A 19,892-nucleotide genomic window follows, 5' to 3' on the forward strand; every position below is an offset into this window, starting at 1 on the left:
TGTCAAGGAAGACATGAATATACTAGAAAGTGTAGCTTTAAGGCGAAGGGGGAAAGTTTAAAGGGACGTGTGTGGGATACTGTTATACAGAGTGTTTGGTTCCTGGAACACACTGTCAGAGGCTGTCGTGGAAGCAGTATGATAGTGACATTGAAGAAGGGAATGAATAGATATCGATCATCTGCAGGCAAAAGGGATTAGTTTTATTTGATATCATATTCAGCATAACATGTGGGCCCGAGAGCCTGCTTTTGTCCTGCATTTCTCTATGTTCAATATTCTGTATTCTTCAGCAAATGAAGCAGCTCCTGCTTCCATGCAGCAAGACCTTAACAGAAAAGTAACATTCAAATGTTACTCCAACAAAATAGTGTCTGATCTCTCTAAAGTTAACATTTAATGCCATATTTTTGCTAAGCTCCCAGCATCAACATCCTGAGATTCATTATTGATTGGTTTATTATTGTTGTGTACACAGGTGCAGGTAAAAGCTTTTGACTTGCGTGGCATCCAGACAGACCATCTCATGCATAATTATGCCAAGGTAGTGAAAATAAAACAGAATGTAGAGTATCGGGTCACCATTGCAGAGACTGGGCAGTACAGTTTAACCAGAATCTCAAAAGCAGCTCAGGCACTGATATCTTCCAGTGAGTGATGTGCCTTCTGCTGCTCTATAAATCTTTCAAGGTACAAGCCAGAAGCATGTTGAATGAAAGCGAGAAATTGCAACTCCAGCCACTCTTGAGAAGATTGACAGCATGCAGGACAAAGCAATGTTTGATTGCTGTCCATCAACCTTCCATTCATTCCCTCCAGTGTATGATGTACAAAATGCGTATAAGTTACTTGTCTCAACACCTCCGAAACCTACAAACTTTATTGCTACAACAACCTGTAAGATCATCTCCCACCTACACACCACTCTGACTCGCAAATTTATCGTAGGTCTTTCATTCACGCTGGGTTGAAATCCGTAACCACTCTCCCAGCTATCAGAATGTCAGAGTACTTTCATCAGCAGGACTGCAATGATTCAAGAAGATGGCTCACAACCATCTTCTGTAGGACAATTAGGAAAATAAAATAAATATCCAAGCACCACACGTCCCCCAGAAAAAAAAAGCCATAATGGTGGCTGTGCTACCAAAATAGTGAGAGCTTGCCAAATTTGTTGCTTAATCTTGTGACATAGGCAGTGGATAATACTGAGCAGTCCTGGTCTGTGCGGTCTCTATATACCTACATGTTTTCACCTTTCTAGCGGACAATCAGTGGGTTTGCCCATCACTGTGTTGAACTTTTAAAAGCACCTTATTTTGCCTCTACCTCTATAGCTGACCCTCCACCTTTGGACTAATGGTGCAAGAAACCATTTTCAGCCAATAAGTAGGCTTTGAACCCAGGCTAGTGTGAGTCTGAATCCTTCCTTGTGGGTTTTGTAGCTTGAGATGGTGAAGGGATACCTATTTCACAGTTAGAAGCTTCTTAAAGTTCTCAGTTATTATGCCAAGACATAGTCAATGTGCAGTGTCCATGGCTAATCCTTACCTATCAGTTGACTCATACACTTAGCCAGGATCATTGGAATCTTTTTCTCCATTTGTTTGTGCCAAACTGTGCATAATATTTGCCCAAAAATTTGCAAGAGCTTCCTGTGGTGGTACCACAGCTCCCCAGTGGAGGTGAATGGAACATCTGGTGATGTATTGAAACTAATATCAGTAATACACATCTGTATAAAACTCCTGTATCAATATCACTAGGCGGCTCGATCTTGTTACGGTGACCTTTTAATCTCTATGCTTCTATAACTCCACATCCTTGGCTGTTGATACATTGTTAACTCTTGGGGTTGCCTGGTGTGCATGCAGGTCCCCAATGTATGGGGCTTCTCTCTGTGATGACTCTCACCATAGCTGTACCATTGTCTCAGGCTCTTGTGATGCAAGGCTTCTGTTTGTTTTCTGTAAGGACATAATCTGAGACCGGGGTCAAGGAAAGGGACACTGCCAATACCATCTTTCTGCTGCTTACTTGATGCTCACACTCCAGAAATGTAGAGAATGCCATTCATTTCCATCAGGGGCAATCCCTTGAACACTAGGTTTTTCTTAGTAAGCTGCTGCGCCTGAATTTTTTTGTCAGTAAGACCACAGGTCAAGTCATCCCCGAACGCCCAATCTATAAAACTTCCAGAACGTACTACTTTTTCCAGTCTCTGTCAAAGATTGTTCTCTAGACATGCACTGCAAATTTCCAGTTTCTTGAAAATCTCCTTCAGCGCTACATTGAAAGGTTCCTAACAGGTTGTTGTGTTGAATTTTGTTTGGCCATAATTTGCAGCGATACTGAGCTAAGGGGGAACAAATGTAACTGAATTCCTGATCAGTTCTCTGTAAGGGGTTTCTTCTTTATGTTACTGTGTATGTTAATCAAAATGGCTTCTTTGTTTTGTTAAAAGTAAGAATGCTTCTTTGTTATGGTAACTGGTGAGAGAGAGCTTTCTCTCACAGCTTGTTTGGGTTAAAATTACTGATAACGAGAATTGTATTCATTTGTTAACCAATTGGGATAGATGTTATTCTCTCTTCTGGGTCTGTAAGCTATTGTTGGGAGGCTTTTGGGGAGTTGGTGCGAGGGGGTGAGAGAGAGAGAGAACGCGATGCTGTAAGCGGGGCAACTGAACGGACCCTGAGCGGGGTTCCGAGGCCAGGGTTTTCGGTGAGGAGAGGAGACGATGACAGACATGCCGGGGGAGCTTGGTTGATCACTTCAGGTGGTCCTGAGCTGTGAGTCGAACAGGTCTGAGGGGATCGAATGGTGGCCAGAAGACCGTTAATTGAGCTCCAACAGTTGTGCACGAAGTGGTTTGGACTTTGATAAGTTTGGCGCCTTTTACTTTTCCTTTTATATTGTATCTCTATTAAGTACATAGTTCCAGTAAGATCTATAAAGTGTAATCATTTAATCGCATATGGTGTACTGTCTGCTTTTGGGCGAGGCGGGGACATCACACAGCATCCACACAAGCTGATTACCCAGTTTGGCGGGGCCAAAGGCTGCTCCCCCAGACAGAAGTGAGCTGAGCAAGCCTGAGGCCTACCAGGGGGTTACATATGTAATTGAAATGATGGAACGGCCTGCAGTCCTATACTGCTCTTAGATGCCATATGGTTGTATAGGCTTTTCTTAACAATCAGCAGTGGATTTTAAACTTTTTTTCTAATTCAGGCCAATTCAGGAGAAGTGAACAAGAAGGTGGGTGATGTCTCCAATATATGTTGTAGTGGAGTTTCTGGCTAATATCTTCAAACAGTCTTTACCTTTGTGTGTCACTTTGTAAATGGACAATAACTTCTGCCTGTATTAAGATGATGATGGAAATATGGAAACTGATGAAAATAACGTTTAATGTGTGAAACGGTTGAATTTTTTATTTGAACATAGAGAGGGCATACCTTATAAGAAAATTCACACCTACAGTATTAAAATACATGGAATTAGTAACTTTTCTTTACATTGTAAAATATCTTGGTATAGTAGGAGGTGAGAGGAATGTTTACTCCAGCGCACAATATGTACAAGCTATTTTCCATTGCTGCTTTACCACATTATAGTACCTAGCTGTGCTTGCTTCTAAAAGCGTGGATCATGACTGTTCTCATTTCAGGGCAGAAGGAAGGCAGCAGCAGTCTTGTGCTCAAAGTATGTGTTGGAAATATTAACTGTCCTGCAGTTGGAAAGTCAAAAGGGGTTCCCAACTATTTCTCTGAGATCTTCCAAAGCAATGTGTTAACTTGAAGCAGTGTAAGGTGACACAGCGAGTGTTAGTCAAAAGGCAATTGGAACTGCCTTTGCGGGCACTCTCAAAAGTCCACATGTTTTCCACAAACCTCGTTCTTCTCCTGAACTCATGGACACTGAAGCCACTTGCAGAACTTCTGATGATGTCACCTGATTTAGCATTAACTGAGAATCAAACCTGGTGAAATCCTGCTCTGTGGTTACAGAGACAATATTACCAGTACCAAGTGTGCATTTGAAGCACCAGTGAGATCACTTGCATGATCCAATATTTACGGCAGAACGTAGAGATCATCATAAAGCAAATAAGAGCCGTGTTTGCACTGACTTCTTGCGTTAAGGGCCTTTACACTATTCAGTCTTCAGTACTGTATTTTAAATTTGGCTCTTAGATTTGACTCTCTCCAACTCCCAATTCTCCTTCACTGCTCTCGCAGATACTGGTCTGAGTAAACTGTTCCATTGGGATGGCCTTCTGTGCCTGCTGGTCTGATATGGGGGCCATGCTCAGCTGCACACTGGAAGTTCTGGTGTCGCTATAGCAGTAGCTGCTGCTGTTAATGTAACTGTTTGACCTGGGCTTGGAGCATTTTCCTAGGTATTTGAAGTGCTTGCCCATACATCCAGAACTTTCAAAGTGATTTGCCTGTAGCCAGGATTGCCAACGCATTTTCAATTCTGCTTTAACCTATTGGGAAATCAAAAATAATGTGCGTCAGTTTACCGGGCAGAACCAGCAACATAAGGATTAGAAACAGGATTATTCTTCTGGTCATTGAAACCTGCTCTGCTGTTCATTTAGATCATAGCTCTCACCATTCTCACAAAATACTTATATCCCCTGATTCCTCTAATATAACCAGAAAGCTGTCAGCTTCTGTTTTGAATGACTAAGACTCCATAGAGTTCTGAAGTAGAGAATTTCACCCTTTTATCACCCACTAAGAGAAGAAATTTTACCACCTCATTCCTAAACTACCTGTCTCTTATTCAGAAGTTGTGACTTCTCCTCAGGCAGTGAAAGCCTTCTGCACCCTTTAGGAGCTCTATAAATGTCGAATTTCATTGCTGCAGAACACAGGCCTAATCTCATTAATCCACCCCTGTATGGCAAACATGCCTTCCATGGAATTAAACTGGTATTCCTCATTGTATTCTTTCAGTGGTGAATTTTCTGTTGTTTTGTACTAATAAAAACAAAAATCATTTTAGCAAGAATCAATCTACATAGTAGATATGAAATTTTATTGCACACTGCTCCAGATTGCTGATTTGGTGAATCAATGGCTCTGCAGTGAGCTATAGGATGTGCAGAGAAATATGGATGAGGCTTGACTGTCTTCTTGCTCTGCTCCCTGGACTCAACTTTCCAGGAGTTACTGACCGGATAGAATGATTACACTTCATATTTTCTATGCTAGCTACACAGTACACTTAGCCGGACCATTGTTGGAATAGTCACCAATCTGCATTAAAAAGGACAGTCAAGTTTGCCAGAGTTAAATGGGAATGAGAGATAAGGTTGCCATTATATCAGACATGATTTGATTAAATGGTGCATCAACCTTGAGGGGACGAATCACCTACTCCTGCTCTGAATTTGTCTGCATATAATCATGTTTGTATTATTTCTTAATTTTAAGTAATGTTAATTTTCGTAGACATGGACATAGTACCAGTTCAGGAACAGGCCACTTGGCTCAGAATGTTGCATCAAACCAGCTAAAAACAAATCAAAGACGCCAAAACTCTCTCCCACCTACACTATCTCCGTTTTCCTTACATCCGTATGCCTATCCAAATGTCTCTTAAAAACCTTAATGTATATGCCTTTACCACCATACCAGGCAGCACATTCTAGGCATCCACCAGTCACTGAGTGAAAAACCTACTTCTCACATCACCCTGGAACCTAGACCCTCTCACCTTCAATACATGCTTTCTAGTAATAGACATTTCAACCCTGGGAAATAGATATTCCCTGTCTACTCTCTCTATGCCTCTCATAGTCTTATAAACACCTATCCGATCTCCCCTCAGCCTCTGACGTTCCTGAGAAGACAACCCAAGTTTATCCAGCCTCTTATGATAGCACATGCCCTTTAAACCCAGCAGCATCCTTGTAAACCTCTTCTGCACCCTCTCCAAAGCCCCAACATCCTTCCAATACTCCAGATGTGGCCTAACTAGAGTTTTGAACTCAATGACCCAACTAACAAAAGCAAGCATTCCATGAGCCTCCTTAACCACGGTTTGCTTATCGACCTGTGAAACCATTTCCGAGGAGCTATGAACTTGGAGAGATTCCAAGATCTCTCTGCTCAGCAACACTGTTAAGGATCTTGACCTTAACAGTGTACTGTCTCCTTGCATTTGCCCTACAAAGGTGCAAAACCTCACAATTATCTGGGTTAAACTCCATTTGTCATTTGCAATCCATCTGCAACTGGTCTATATCAGACTGTATTCTTTGCCAGTCTTCTACACTATCCTCAACTCCACTAATCATCCACAAAATTACTAACCCACCTTGCTACATTTTATCCAGGTGAGTTATATACATCACAAACATCAGAGGTCCCTGCAGAGCACCACCAATTACAGATCTTAAACTTGAATAAATCCCTTGAACCATTACCTTCTGCCTTCAATGCACAAGCCAGTTCTGAATCCAAATAGCCAATTCACCTTAATTTTCCATAGCTTTTATGAAGTCTCTGATTGTCATTGATATTTATAAAAGAGCGAAGTAAATCTTGGTACTATAATGAGTCATCAAAGCCCATTAGTCTCTGTTGGATTGGGATCTCAGGAGACTTATTTGCTAATCCTGGCTTTGTCTCCTCGTAACCCACATGCCCAGTGAGACAGCCATCAAGTGGAGCTTGAGATGCGCGGCTGCAGAAGATTAATGTAGCAATTGGGCTAGCGTGATGGGGAGAGTGACTGTTTGGAATGGGTGCTTTGGTATTTCTCAACCTCAAGCTCCCACAGACTCACAGAAACTGGAAACTCTAGACATATAGTATCTTTTTGCTGAATGTTGCTACAAAAAGAAATTATGTCCAAAATGCCAAATGATGCAGTGTAAATCAGATAGCAATATCTGCTGATCACACTCATGCAACTAATCACTGGAATCAGAGGTTGTGGGTTTATTTACTCTGTTATTCTGTAAACTTGGTTAGTTCTTGGTAAAAGACAGTATCAGATGGAAGAGAATTTTTGGTAATTATTTGATTTGTGTCCACAAAGTGGGGGTGGAAGCAGAAAAAGCCTCTTGCTGCATATGGGGCAGGCGTTGGAAGCCAGGATCATATGGGCAGTGATTTGGACAGCACTGCTGATCTGCCAGCTGAAGAGTGTAGTGGTTAAGGGTTGGAACATTCTATAAAGGTTGAGTATCACCTGACAACATCTGTCCCAGGCCAAAGCCTACAGTTACCTCATCAGGTAACTGAAGAGAGCACCCCAGTGTATGATGCAAGTTAATTACTGGCACTCTATTGCAAAATAATATTTCCACCCCCATTGCAGTTTGAATCATTACTGAAGATTTCAAAATATAAAGAATTTATGTAACTTTTTAACGCTCTTTTTTTCTCCGTTTTCTTCCTAATTCCCATATTCTGTCCCTCTACGTAATTTGGCATTGAAGTGGATCATTCAATACAAATGTGCATCAGTGTTCTATACTAGTGTTTTTCCAGAGTATACTAGGAAAGTGAATGGAAAGTGTGACCTTTTATCACAGAGGCTTAAAACTGACATTGTAAAAAGGCACAGGTATGTGACATGAGCTGACATAGGGTATGTTGCACTGGAAAGAGTGCAGTGATATGCTGCTTGGAATGCAACATTTCAACCACAAGGAGAGACAGGACAATAAATTTAATTTACTTGGAACAAAGGAGGCTGAGGTGAGTTTCTGATAGGGCTGTAAAAATCATAGATCTAATGGTAGAAACTTTTCCCCTCAAAGCGGATGCTTATAACCCAAGGACATAGGATTAAGATGAGCAGGGATATAATGAAAATAAATATTTTTCACTCAGAGGGTGATTTCCATCTGGAACACACTGACTGAGACAGTGCTGGATTGGATACAACATTTAAAATCATCTGTGTAAGTTCTTCAATGACAAAGTTATAGAAGGCAATGGAAAAAAGTATTGGTAAATAGGATTAGTTTCAACAGATAATTGATGGTCAGCTTGGACATCGTGGTCCTGGATTTAAACTACAAATCTATGCAGACAGTGTAGTGACAACTCCTCCTTCAGGGGCCCCCACCATGCAAGACATCCATCATCAGGGACCCCCACCACCCAGGGCATGCTCTTTTCTCATCCATCATCACTGGCCCTCACCACCCAGGACATGCTGTCTTCTCATACATCATCAGGGACCCCCGCCGTCCAGGTCATGCTCTCATCTCTTTCATCATCAGGGACCTCCACCACCTGGGTCACACTCTCTTCTCATTGCTATCATCAGGAGGAAGGTACTGGAGCCTCAGCACTCACACCACCAGGTTCAGGAACAGTTTTTACACCTCTATCATCAGACTCATGGACCAGAGGGGATAACTTCACTCAGATTCTCTAGCCTCACCATTGAAATGTTCCACAATCTATGGACACCCTATCGAGGACCTTTCATCTCATATTGTTGATATTTAGTGCTTACTTATTTATTATTAGTATTATTTCTTGCTTTATGCAGTTGCACACTTTATATCTTTTGCACATTGGCTGAACTCCCAAGTTGGTGCAGTCTTTCATTGATTTATTATAGTTACTGTTCTATTATGGATTTATTGAGTATGCCTGCAAGAAAATGAATCTCAGGGTTGTGCCTGGTGACATTATGAATTTTGAAAATAAATTTACTTTGAACCCTGAAATTTGAATACTTCCTCCAAAAGGACTGCAATCTAGTTGTGTATTGAAGGCTTGCATGCGGAGTGATGTCAGCTGGAGTCAGCACTTTATGCTTTGGCTTTGTAGGGTCAAAGAGTAGAGGCCAGACCAAGAGTGGTCCACTGGTTCTCCAGGGTGAACAACCTTGACGGGTCAGTTACAGAAGCAGCAATGAAAAATCCTTCTACATCTGAGTGGCCAAGGTCAGACAGAGAAGGAGGACCTATTGTGTCCTAACTGGCAGCGATGTAATGGACAGCAAGTAAGCAGTGCACACCGGTTTGCATTGAGTATAGGAATTCAGTTTCTGTTTTAAAAAGTAATGCACGTAAACCCTCTCATTCAAGAGCTTCCCCAGGTTCAGTACACTGAGAGAAATAGGCACAATGAAGCCAAGGGGCATAAACAAAGGCATGAACTGTCAGGGTTAATTTTTGCTTTTTGCCAGATCCTGTTGACAGTTAAAATCTCTATCAAAACATTTTGTGGGTTTTGCAGCAAAAATCATTAAAAAAATAATTGAATTTATGCTTCATAAGAGCAGGCACAGCTTCCATCTAAAGCAAGTCATAGCATTGTTCCAAAGTCTGAAATATTGTAATTAATGTCAGTTATTAAAAGGGGAGTTAATAGATCAGATCTTTATACCTTGAACACATGATTTTGTTAACTATTTTTCTGCCTTTCCCTGTTCCTAATCCATAAATCACCTGCAACAGTGTTGCCGATCAGTTATCTATGCAGCATCAGCTAAGAGTACAAGCTGAACATCTCCCTCACTTTTAATGTAGAGTACGTTATCATCACAGGAAGCACTCAGTCATTACGAAGATTTTCATTTCCTTACCTCCCCATTGATGAAGCAATACAGCAAAGCAACCAGAAAACCCTGTGGAGAAAGCAATTCATATTAATGTTTTAAAACTCATTACTAAAGCTGTAGTAAGCTACAGTCAGAAATTCCCATCTGCTTCAAAAGGCAACAACTATACCAGTGCCCAAGAAGAGCAGGGGGAGCTGCCTTAATGACTATCATTCAGTAGCTTTCACATCTATGGTGATGAAGTGCTTTGAGAGGTTGGTTATGGCCAGAATCAACTCCTGCCTCAGCAAGGACTTGAACTCACTTCAATTTGGCAATCACCCCAATAGGTCTATGGCAGGCACGATCTCACTGGCTCTCCACTTGGCCTCGGATCACCCGAACAATACAAATACCTATGTCAGGATGCCTGTTGGAGGAACTCAGCAGGCCAGGCAGCATCTATGGAAAAGGGTAAGCAGTCACGTTCTGGACCGAGACCCTTCTTCAGGACGGATTTTGTGTGCGTGACTGTGGATTTCCAGCATCGACAGGTTTTCTTGTGTTTGTGACACTGCTTATGTTGAGGTGCTGTTTGTTGACTGTAGCTCAGTGGCTAACACAATTCTGATTCCTACAATTCAGAATTCTGATCGAAAAGCTCCAGAACCTACAACTGGATCCTTAACTTCCTAACCGGAAGACCACAAATGGTATGGGTTGGAAATAACATTCCACCTTGCCGTCAATCAACACTGGCACACCTCAGGGGTGTGTGCTTAGCCCATTGCTTTACTCTCTCTACACCTATGACTGCGTGGCAAGGCGCATCTCAAATGTCATCTAAAAATTTGCTGACTATGCAACGATTGTTGGCAGAATCTCAGATGGAGATAAAAGGGCATTCAGTACTGAGGTATACCAGTTAGTTGGGTGGTGTCACAGCAACAACCTTACATTCAGCATTAGTCAGACCAAAGAACTGACAGTGGACTTCAGAAGGGGTAAGATGGGGGTAAACACATCAGTCAGTTCTCATAGAGGGATCAGAAGTGGAGCAAGTGAATAATTTCAAGTCCCTGGTTGTCAATCTCTCTGAGATCTAACATATTGAAGCAGCTATAAAGAAGGCAAGACAGCAGCTGTATTTCATTAAGAGCTTGAAGAGATATGGTATGTCACCAAAACCACTTGCATATTTCTACAGATGTACCACAGACGGCATCGTAACTTGCTGCATCACTGCCTGGTATGGGGTGGGGATGTCTCCCCCATAGGATCGAAATACTTAAGTTACAGAGAGCTGTAAAATTATCCAGCTCTAGTCCGGACACTAGCCTCCATACTATCTAAATTATCTTCAAGAAACAGTGCCTTATAAAGACAGTGTCATTCATTAAGGACTGTCATCACCCAGGGCAAGCGTTCTTCTCATTGCTATCATCAGGAAGGAGATACAGAAGCCTGAAGGAACACACTCAGTGATTCAGGAACAGCTTCTTCTGCTCTGTCATCCAATTTCTGAATGGAGATTGAACCCATGAATACTACCTCACTACTTTTTAAAACTTCCTTCGTCTTTTGTGCGCGCATGTGTGTGTGTGTGTGTGTGTGTGTGTGTGTGTGTATGTATTTATATACACATTGTAATTCAGTTTTTTCTCTTTTAATTATGTATTGCATTGTACTGCTCCTGCAAATTTAACAAAATTCACGACAAATGCCAGGGATATTAAAACTAATTCTGATTCTGACATTGAAAGGAGGCATTGTGAAGGAAATTTACTGTTACGCAAATATTTTTTTTAATCAAAGAAAATGCTTAAACAATAACATTGTTTGGTTTGCTGCACCACAGCAATGCTCAGAATGGACAGGACATGCAGTGAACTTGGCTGTTCAACCATGTTCCAGGACTAAATTATTAGAAAATTAGTTCTGCCAATGCATTATTACAGATTTTAATCTATCTTTTCCCTATTGCATTTAAATCCATAGTAATTAATAAATTATTTCAAAACTTGGCTTTTCATACATTGATGTGGTAAATACAATCTGCATGCAGAAGTCTCAAACAATTAATTATTGATTGGGCTGAAATCAGAATCAGAATAGGGTTTAATATCACCAGCATATGTTATGAAATTTGGTAACTTTGCAGCAGGAGTACATTGCAACACATGATAGAAAAAAACACCATGAATTACAGTTTTATGTATTTTTTTTCTCTCACCTTTAATGGGTGGTGTGTACGTGTATTTTTCCCTCAATCCTGGGTCCTCTACCAGATGCCTGGGAGCTTGAGGGCTTGGCACAGTATCCTTGCTGTTCCTAGTAGTTGTGCTGTTCTGGACTGAGATCTCAGATGTCATTCCCAGGATTTGTTGGAGCCACTCTCCAAGTCCAGGTGTCACAGCTCCAAGTGCTCCTATCACCACCAGGATTACTCTGGTTTTAACCTACCACATCTTTTCTATCTGTTCGTTCAAGCCTGGTATTTCTCCATCTTTTCGTATTCTTTCTTCCTGATGTTAATGTCATTTGGGATTACCACATCTATTATGATTGTTTTCTTCTGTTCCTTGTCCGGTGTTACTATGTCTGCTTATCAGTCTGTACTTGCAAGTCCCACAGGATCTTAGCTCTGTTATTCTGCACTACCTTCATGGGTGTTTCCCATTTGGACTTCCAACTGTCCAATCTGTACTCAGCACAAATGTTCCTGCACACAATTCCTGCAACTTGGTTGTTCCGTTCAGTGTGTGCTGCCCCCACCTGCACCTTGCACCCTGCTACTACGTGCTGGATGCTTTCCATGGATTCCTTGCACAGTCTGCATCTTGGGTCTTGTCTGGTGTGATGGTGTGGTCTTGTCTGTTTCTATAGCTCTTGTGCTCAGTGCTTGTTCTTCTGCAGCCACTGGGACCTGAACTCAGAGCTCAGGACCTGGTGGTGGTGGCTAGTGAGGTTCTTGGGCTGGACCCTCGTGCATATGCTATATCTGGCCACAAGAACCTCCAGATGAGAGTGACAAGAACAAGAAGAGTCATGCCAGGTTGGACATTGCCTCGATTAACAAGGTTTGCGCCAAGGTTTGGGAACTGGGGCCATCTGGTGAGAAATTGGCTACCGGAACAAACTAAAAATGGATGAGACTGGACAACATGGAATTGATGGAATACACACACACACACACACACACACACACACACACACACACACACACACACACACACACACACACACACACACACACACACACACACACACACACACACACACACACACACACACATCATGGGTTCAATGTCCATTTAGGAATCTGATGGCAGAGGGGAGGAAGCAAACTGTTCCTGAATTGTTGAGTGTGTGCCTTCAGGCTTCTGTACCTCCTTCCAAATGGTAAGAGGACACGTCCTTGGTGGTGGGGGTACTTAATGATGGACGCTGCATTTTTGAGGTACCGCTCTTTGAGGAAGCTGCCAGGTGTAGGCATGCAATCCTATCCAGCATTTGCCTGTTCCTAATCCATCTCAAGGTGTTTGATAATGTAATGGCACAAGAGTGTACGATCAAACTTTCTCCTGGTGTTCACATCTTTAGAATGAAAGCCCTTATAATTTTAGTGCATGGCATAACTGTTCAATGGCTCCTGATCTTCAGCAGAGGTACAAGTCATTATTTTGCTTTCATGATCTTGTAGCTGTTCTGATTTTGCCTCAATTCAATGCTATAGTTGCGTTGGAATTGTTTCAGTTGGGAGCACAACTGGTATAAGCTTTTTGATACAAGCCAGGCCCCTTAGTGACAGTACAGGCTGCTCTGAAAATGGTTGCTTTTGGGAGCACATTATCTGTCTCCAAAATTCAGTCGATTGAAGGATGAACTTCTAGAGCACCGAATTTAAACTGAGCCCTATTCTCTTTGATCAAGTGCCAGAAATAGGATCCAAATGCTTTTGAGATGAGCATTCATTCTGGCTCAAGCATTATCATTGAAACAAATGATCTGCATTTTTCTTTGTTGATATTTGTGAGAATGTGCTGTTTTGCTGTATGCAAGGCGACTGCTGGTTTCCTATGAAAACAGCTATGTGACATTTATATCAGATATTCTTCTAGTGATGTCAAAATTTCCGAATAAACATAAATTCTTACAATTCTGTATGGCAAGCAATACAGGTGTCCTCTGGTCTCCCCTTGTCTACCAAAGGAGGGCAGTGCTGGCTGATAAATATCACATTGAACCTCGAGGAGCTGAAATCACAGGGCTGACTGTCAAAAGTTTGAAATAGAACACTCTGGTTGGAACAAGTCATCTGTAACTACAATCTTTCACACAAAGTACTTCAGATGTTTTGAAATGTGAAGTGAGATGGGCAAGTGAAAGGTTAGACCATCACTGTCCACAGAGGTGGAAGTGTCCAATGTGTGACTTATTAAAGCTCTCATCAGCTTCTAACATTTGACGAATTTACCAAAATTGAAGTTAAGACAAGCATAGAACATAGAACAATACTGCTCAGTACAGACCCTTTGGCCCACAAAGTTGTGCCGACTCTTAAACCCTGCCTCCCATATAACCCCCCACCTTAAATTCCTCCATATACCTGTCCAGTAGTCTCTTAAACTTCACTAGTGTATCTGCCTCCACCACTGACTCAGGCAGTGCGTTCCACGCACCAACCACTCTCTGAGTGAAAAACCTTCCTCTAATATCCCCCTTGAACTTCACTCCCCTTACCTTAAAGTCATGTCCTCTTGTATTGAACAGTGGTTACCTGGGGAAGAAGCGCTGGCTGTCTACTCTATATATTCCTCTTAATATCTTGTATACCTCTATCATGTCTCCACTCATCCTCCTTCTCTCCAGAGAGTAAAGCCCTAGCTCCCTTAATCCCTGATCATAATGCATACTCTCTAAACCAGGCAGCATCCTGGTAAATCTCCTCTGAACCCTTTCCAATGCTTCCACATTCCTCCTATAGTGAGGCGACCAGAACTGGACACAGTACTCCAAGTGTGGTCTAACCAGAGTTTTATAAAGCTGCATTATTACCTGCGACACTTAAACTCTATCCCTCGACTTATGAAAGCTAACACCCCATAAGCTTTCTTAACTACCCTATCTACCTGTGAGGCAACTTTCAGGGATCTGTGGACATGTACCCCCAGATCCCTCTGCTCCTCCACACTACCAAGTATCCTGCCACTTTCTTTGTACTCTGCCTTGGAGTTTGTCCTTCCAAAGTGTACCACCTCACACTTCTTTGGGTTGAACTCCAGGGATACTCAAGCAACTCAACTCAAACAAAGGGATACCAGGCTTTTGAATGAGCTGCTTTAATTTAATAACTAATTTGTTTTATTGACCATTTTTAGAAAATTGAGTCTCTTTAAGTCCCCGTTTCTCCTCAGCCTACATACAATCGGTTACCAAATCTGTGCCAAAGTACACAACATAACCAACAGTCAATTTAAAATGCTAATTCAGGTGTTCCATGTCACAAAACAAACTACAGCTTCAGAGACTGAACTCAGATCCAATTTTTAATGACTTATCTTCACCTTGTCCAATGGCATTAACACCTCCAAGCAACACAAGCATCCAAATCTCAGGAGCTAATGTTAAATAAAAACTTAACTGGGCCAGCCACCTAAAGACTATGGCTACAGGAGTAGACAAAGTCTGGGTATCCAGAGTGGGAGGTTCACCTCCTCACACCCGTAAGTCTTTTCACCACCCACAGGGCACAAGCCAGCAACATGATCAGAATCAGAATCATGTTTAATATCACTTGCATAGGTAATGAAATGTGTTAACTTTATGGCAGCAGCAGTACAATGCAATACATGAAGGGTTAGTAAATTTTCTGATGACACAAAGGTTGGAGGTGTTGTGGATAGTGTGGAGGGCTGTCAGAGGTTACAGCGGGACATTGATAGGATGCAAAACTGGGTTGAGATGTGGCAGATGCAGTTCAACCCAGATAAATGTGAAGTGGTTCATTTTGGTAGGTCAAACATGATGGCAGAATATAGTATTAATGATAAGACTCTTGGTAGTGTGGAGGATCAGAGAAATCTTGGGGTCTGAGTCCATTGGACACTCAAAGCTGCTGCGCAAGTTGATTCTGTGGTTAAGAAAACATACAGTGCATTGGCCTTCATCAATCGTGAAATTGAATTTAGGAGCCGAGAGGTAATGTTACTGCTATATTAGGCCCCTGGTCAGACCCCATAAGGAGTACTGTGCTCAGTTCTGGTCACCTCATAATAGGAAGGATGTGGGAACCATAGAAAGGGTGCAAAGGAAATTTACAAGGAAGTTGCCTTATGAGAATAGGTTGAGTGAACTTGGCCTTTTCTCCTTGGAGCGACGGTGGATGAGGGGGACCTGATAGAGGTGTATAAGATGATGAGAGACATTGATCATGTGGATAATCAGAGGCTTTTGCCAGCGCTGAAATGGCTAGTACGAGAGGGCACAGTTTTAACGTGCTTGGAAGTAGGTACAGAGGAGATGTCGGGGTAAGGTTTTACTCAGAGAGTGGCTGCCAGCGATGGTGGTGGAGGCGGATACGATAAGGTCTGTTAAGAGACTCCTGGACAGGTACATGGAGCTCAGAAAAATAGAGGGCTATGGGTAACCATAGGTAATTTCTAAGGTAGGGACATGTTCGGTACAGCTTTGTGGGCTGAAGGGCTCGTATTGTGCTGTAGGTTTTCTATGTTTCTATGTTGTTTCTCTAGACAAATATAGATTAAAAAAGACTGAAGTGTATGTATATCTATTAAGTAGTTGCTAAAATAGGTAGTGCAAAAAAAACCAAATAAATAAAAAGATAGTGAGGTAGTGTTCCTGAGTTCATTGTCCACTTAGAAATCGAATGGCAGAGGGGATGAAACTGTTCCTGAATCACTGAACATGTGCCTTTGGTACAATGGTAACAATGAGAAGAGGCTATATCCTGGGTGGTGGAGATCCTTAATGATGGATGCCACTGTCCTAAGGCACCGCACCTTGAAGATGTCTTGGATACTATGAAGGCTAGTACCTATGATGGAGCTGACTAACTTTACAAGATTCTGCAGTTTACTTTGATCTTCTGCAGCAGCTCCCTCCATACCAGATGGTGAAGCAGCCCGTCAGAATGCTCTCTAAGGAATATTTGTGGAGGCTTTCGAGTGTTTTAGTGGACAAACCAAATCTCCTCAAATTCCTAATGAAATATAGCCGCTCTTTTGCCTTCTTTACAGCTGCATCAATATATTGGGTCCAGGATGGGTCCTTAGAAAGATTGACAGCCAGGAACTTGAAATTGCTCACTCTCTCCACTTCTGATCCCTCTGAGGTTTGTTTGTTTTCACTCATCTGAAGTCCACAATCAGCTCTTTGGTCTAGCTGATGTTGAGTGCAAGGTTGTCGCTGCCACAGCACTCAACTAACTGGTATATCTCACTCCTGTCCACTCTTTCATCACCATCTGAAATTCCGCCAACAATGGTTGCATCAGCAGCAGGGTTATAGATGGCATGAAATACTCTCTATTTGAATGCAGCTCCAGTAACACTTTGTCACCACACAGGCAGGTCAAAGCTTGCTTGACTGATACCTCAGCAACCATCCATAATATTCATTCCTTCCTCCAATGATGCAGCTTATTCTAGTCTGTAACAGCTACAAAATGCATAATGGGTATTGATCTAGGCTACTCCACCTGAATCTCCCAAGCACAACCTCTACCAGTAAGAAGGACAAGGACAGCATGGCACCACCACCAACTATAAGTTCCACTTGAAGACACATAGGCTTGGAAATTAATCACTGATTCTTTAAAAGCAATGGCTTTAAATCTTGAAGTTCACCACCCATTGGCACCACAAGGATGACAGTGGTTCAAGAGGAGGCTCGTCACAATCTGGTGAGGCATTATTTTGCTGAACAATAAATGCTGGTCTTGTCAGAGACACAAGGATTACAAAAAAGTAAATAAGAAGATTATATAAAGTATTGATAAGTTGGCTGGTGGTGTAGTGATATCCGCATTGGATTTTGAGGTGAGTGTCCCAGGTTCGAATCCAGCTGCCTCCTTGCACGCTTTCCATCCGTGCTGGGTCGAGTGTCGAGCTGTCAACTCAGCCTCGTAAAAAACAGACAAATGCTAAAGAAACCGCAAGGATGCCACCTGACATGCCTCAAAATGCGGAAGGGAACAAATAAAATAAAGCATTGCTGTGTTTGCCTTGAGGTTGTTATTACAGTTCCAACATACAGGACAAATAAGGTTTATGAGGTAAAATAAAAGGGCTCATGGACTTTTTCAGAATCACAGTTATACAGCTTAGATGTGCCTCTCCAGCCCAACATATCCATGCTGTGCATCAAGTCCCCATCAATAGTAATCCCTTTTATCAGCACTTGATCTATATCCTACTATGTTTTAGTGATTCAAGTGCTCATCCGGATACTTCTTAAATGCTGTGACTGTATCTGCCCCCACTAGCTTTTCAGACAGAATGCTCCAGATTGCATCCACCTTCTGATTGATTTTTTTCCCCTTAGATCTCTCTTAATCCTTCTCATGACAGATCTTCCTGATAAGTAATTCCACAGCATGAACATATTACCAGTTTATTCAGGCTGTGTAGGTTGTTGTTGTTCCAAGGAGATGGCTGGAGATATTTAAGTGTTTGTTTTTGATATCTGAACATAGATAACACTTGGACAACAGTTGAGAATGACTTGTTTCATCACCAATGGATACATGTAGCAGATTTTGTGGATTTTAACAAATAGTTAACTGAGTTTGTGCTCATCATTTCCCTATTTTTGACCAATATAATTGTGTTCACTTTCTGAACTCTTCACAGTTGCACTTAGAATTTAGTTACCAGTGGAACAGCACATTTACACCACAATACCTTCACTCTGCAGGTCACGGGGGCCCCACTTTTGAAAATAACGCACAAGTACCCATTTTCTCCACCTTGCTAGGATTCTAAAAGATGTCACACAGAGACTCAAACAAGCTTCAGATGGAACTCCCTCTCTTACCTCAACACCAGATACCTGGGCAATGACAAAAAGTGTAGGGAAACTCTGTCCTGATACTTTGCAAACCTCATATCATCTTTTCTTAGAAATTTAATGTTGTTAGTGCTGAGTCAAAATACTGAAAACCCATTAACTTCTGCTAAAGGTGGGTTTTTGTTATGCACCCCTTGGAGTTCAAGAAGAAGGCTTCACTTTGTAAGTTCTAGGGCAACTAGAGATAGGCAAAGAACATTTTGCTTGTGGATCGCTAGGCCCTAGAATGAATGTAATAATAAACTCAACTACAGATAACACAATGGCATAGCTAACAGAGCAACTGTCTCCAAGCTCCATTGTCACGGGTTCAATCCTGCCCTCCAGCACGGTCTGTGCAGAGTCTGCACTTTCTCCCTGTGATTGCAGGGTGTTTTAGTTGTCCCATATCGCAAAGGTTTGGTGGGCAAGTGACTTCTAATAGGTGGGGATGGTAGGTGAATAATGGGGGAACTAGTGGTGGTGTAAATATGTAGATTGAGTGGGCAAAAGGACCTGTTTCTGTGCTGTATCTCTCTATAACTATGCTTCACCTAGCTAAGAAATTATTGTTCAAAGTAAGAGCTTATGAGAGGAAATAACCAGTTCTTCACATCTCTTAAAATAGCAGATAAAGAATGCAAACTTATATGTCTAGGCTCTTATTGAAAAGTATTTCTCTTGTACCTGGAATGAGCTGATAGCTAATTGAAGAAAGAGTCGGATGTGCAGCAGTAAACCATGAGCATGTTCATCTAGCAGGAAGGTGAAGGCAAATTCGTGGATCCCAAGCAATGGTATCAAAACCAAAGTTGATCGTGTCAACCTAAAACATTGAAGACACTCAGAGATTATCGTTGGGTTGAGATCTGACTTCAGCATGAGCAGCACATTCAGATAGATTGTCTGACAACCATTATGATAGTTATGAAAATATATCACTTGCACTGTTGTCCAGCCCCATTTCTAGACCTGAGATATGGGTATCACACTCTGGCAGTTTTAATGGAGTTACTGCCTCACAACTCCAGTGAGTTGGGCTCAATGCTGCCCTGTAAAGCTGTCTGTGTGGAAAAGAGAGAATGGTGTGGGTGGAGGGAGGGGGGTACTTACTGAAACAGCAGAAATCACTGAAAGTGGAGTCACTGAAAGGGAGATTGACTTTTGTGATTCACTGAGCTACTCTCAGACGACTCTCTATAAATTGTGGCCTTGGGCAAAGCAGTTGCTGTACTCAGCTGTAATGCTTTCAGATAGGTCCCTTTTACAATATCTTCAACGTTGTTATTGCT

General features: G+C 42.0%; 1 protein-coding gene across 1 annotated transcript in view; it reads right to left on the reverse strand.

The window, feature by feature from the left end:
* Positions 1 to 3,461: 3,461 nt before the first annotated feature.
* Positions 3,462 to 19,892, reverse strand: part of LOC132380330 (glucagon-like peptide 2 receptor) — a 92,701-nt gene continuing 76,270 nt past the window's right edge. Inside the window, exons 11-13 of the mRNA XM_059949081.1 lie at positions 19,288 to 19,426; positions 9,577 to 9,618; positions 3,462 to 4,495 (exon numbers count right to left, since the gene is read on the reverse strand). Coding sequence (XP_059805064.1) covers positions 4,196 to 4,495; positions 9,577 to 9,618; positions 19,288 to 19,426 — 481 coding nt within the window. The 3' untranslated portion in view covers positions 3,462 to 4,195. The remainder of the gene's footprint in view (positions 4,496 to 9,576; positions 9,619 to 19,287; positions 19,427 to 19,892) is intronic.

This window comes from Hypanus sabinus, chromosome 23 (genome assembly GCF_030144855.1).
Source record: "Hypanus sabinus isolate sHypSab1 chromosome 23, sHypSab1.hap1, whole genome shotgun sequence".
In the NCBI taxonomy this organism is placed as follows: Eukaryota; Metazoa; Chordata; class Chondrichthyes; order Myliobatiformes; family Dasyatidae; genus Hypanus; species Hypanus sabinus.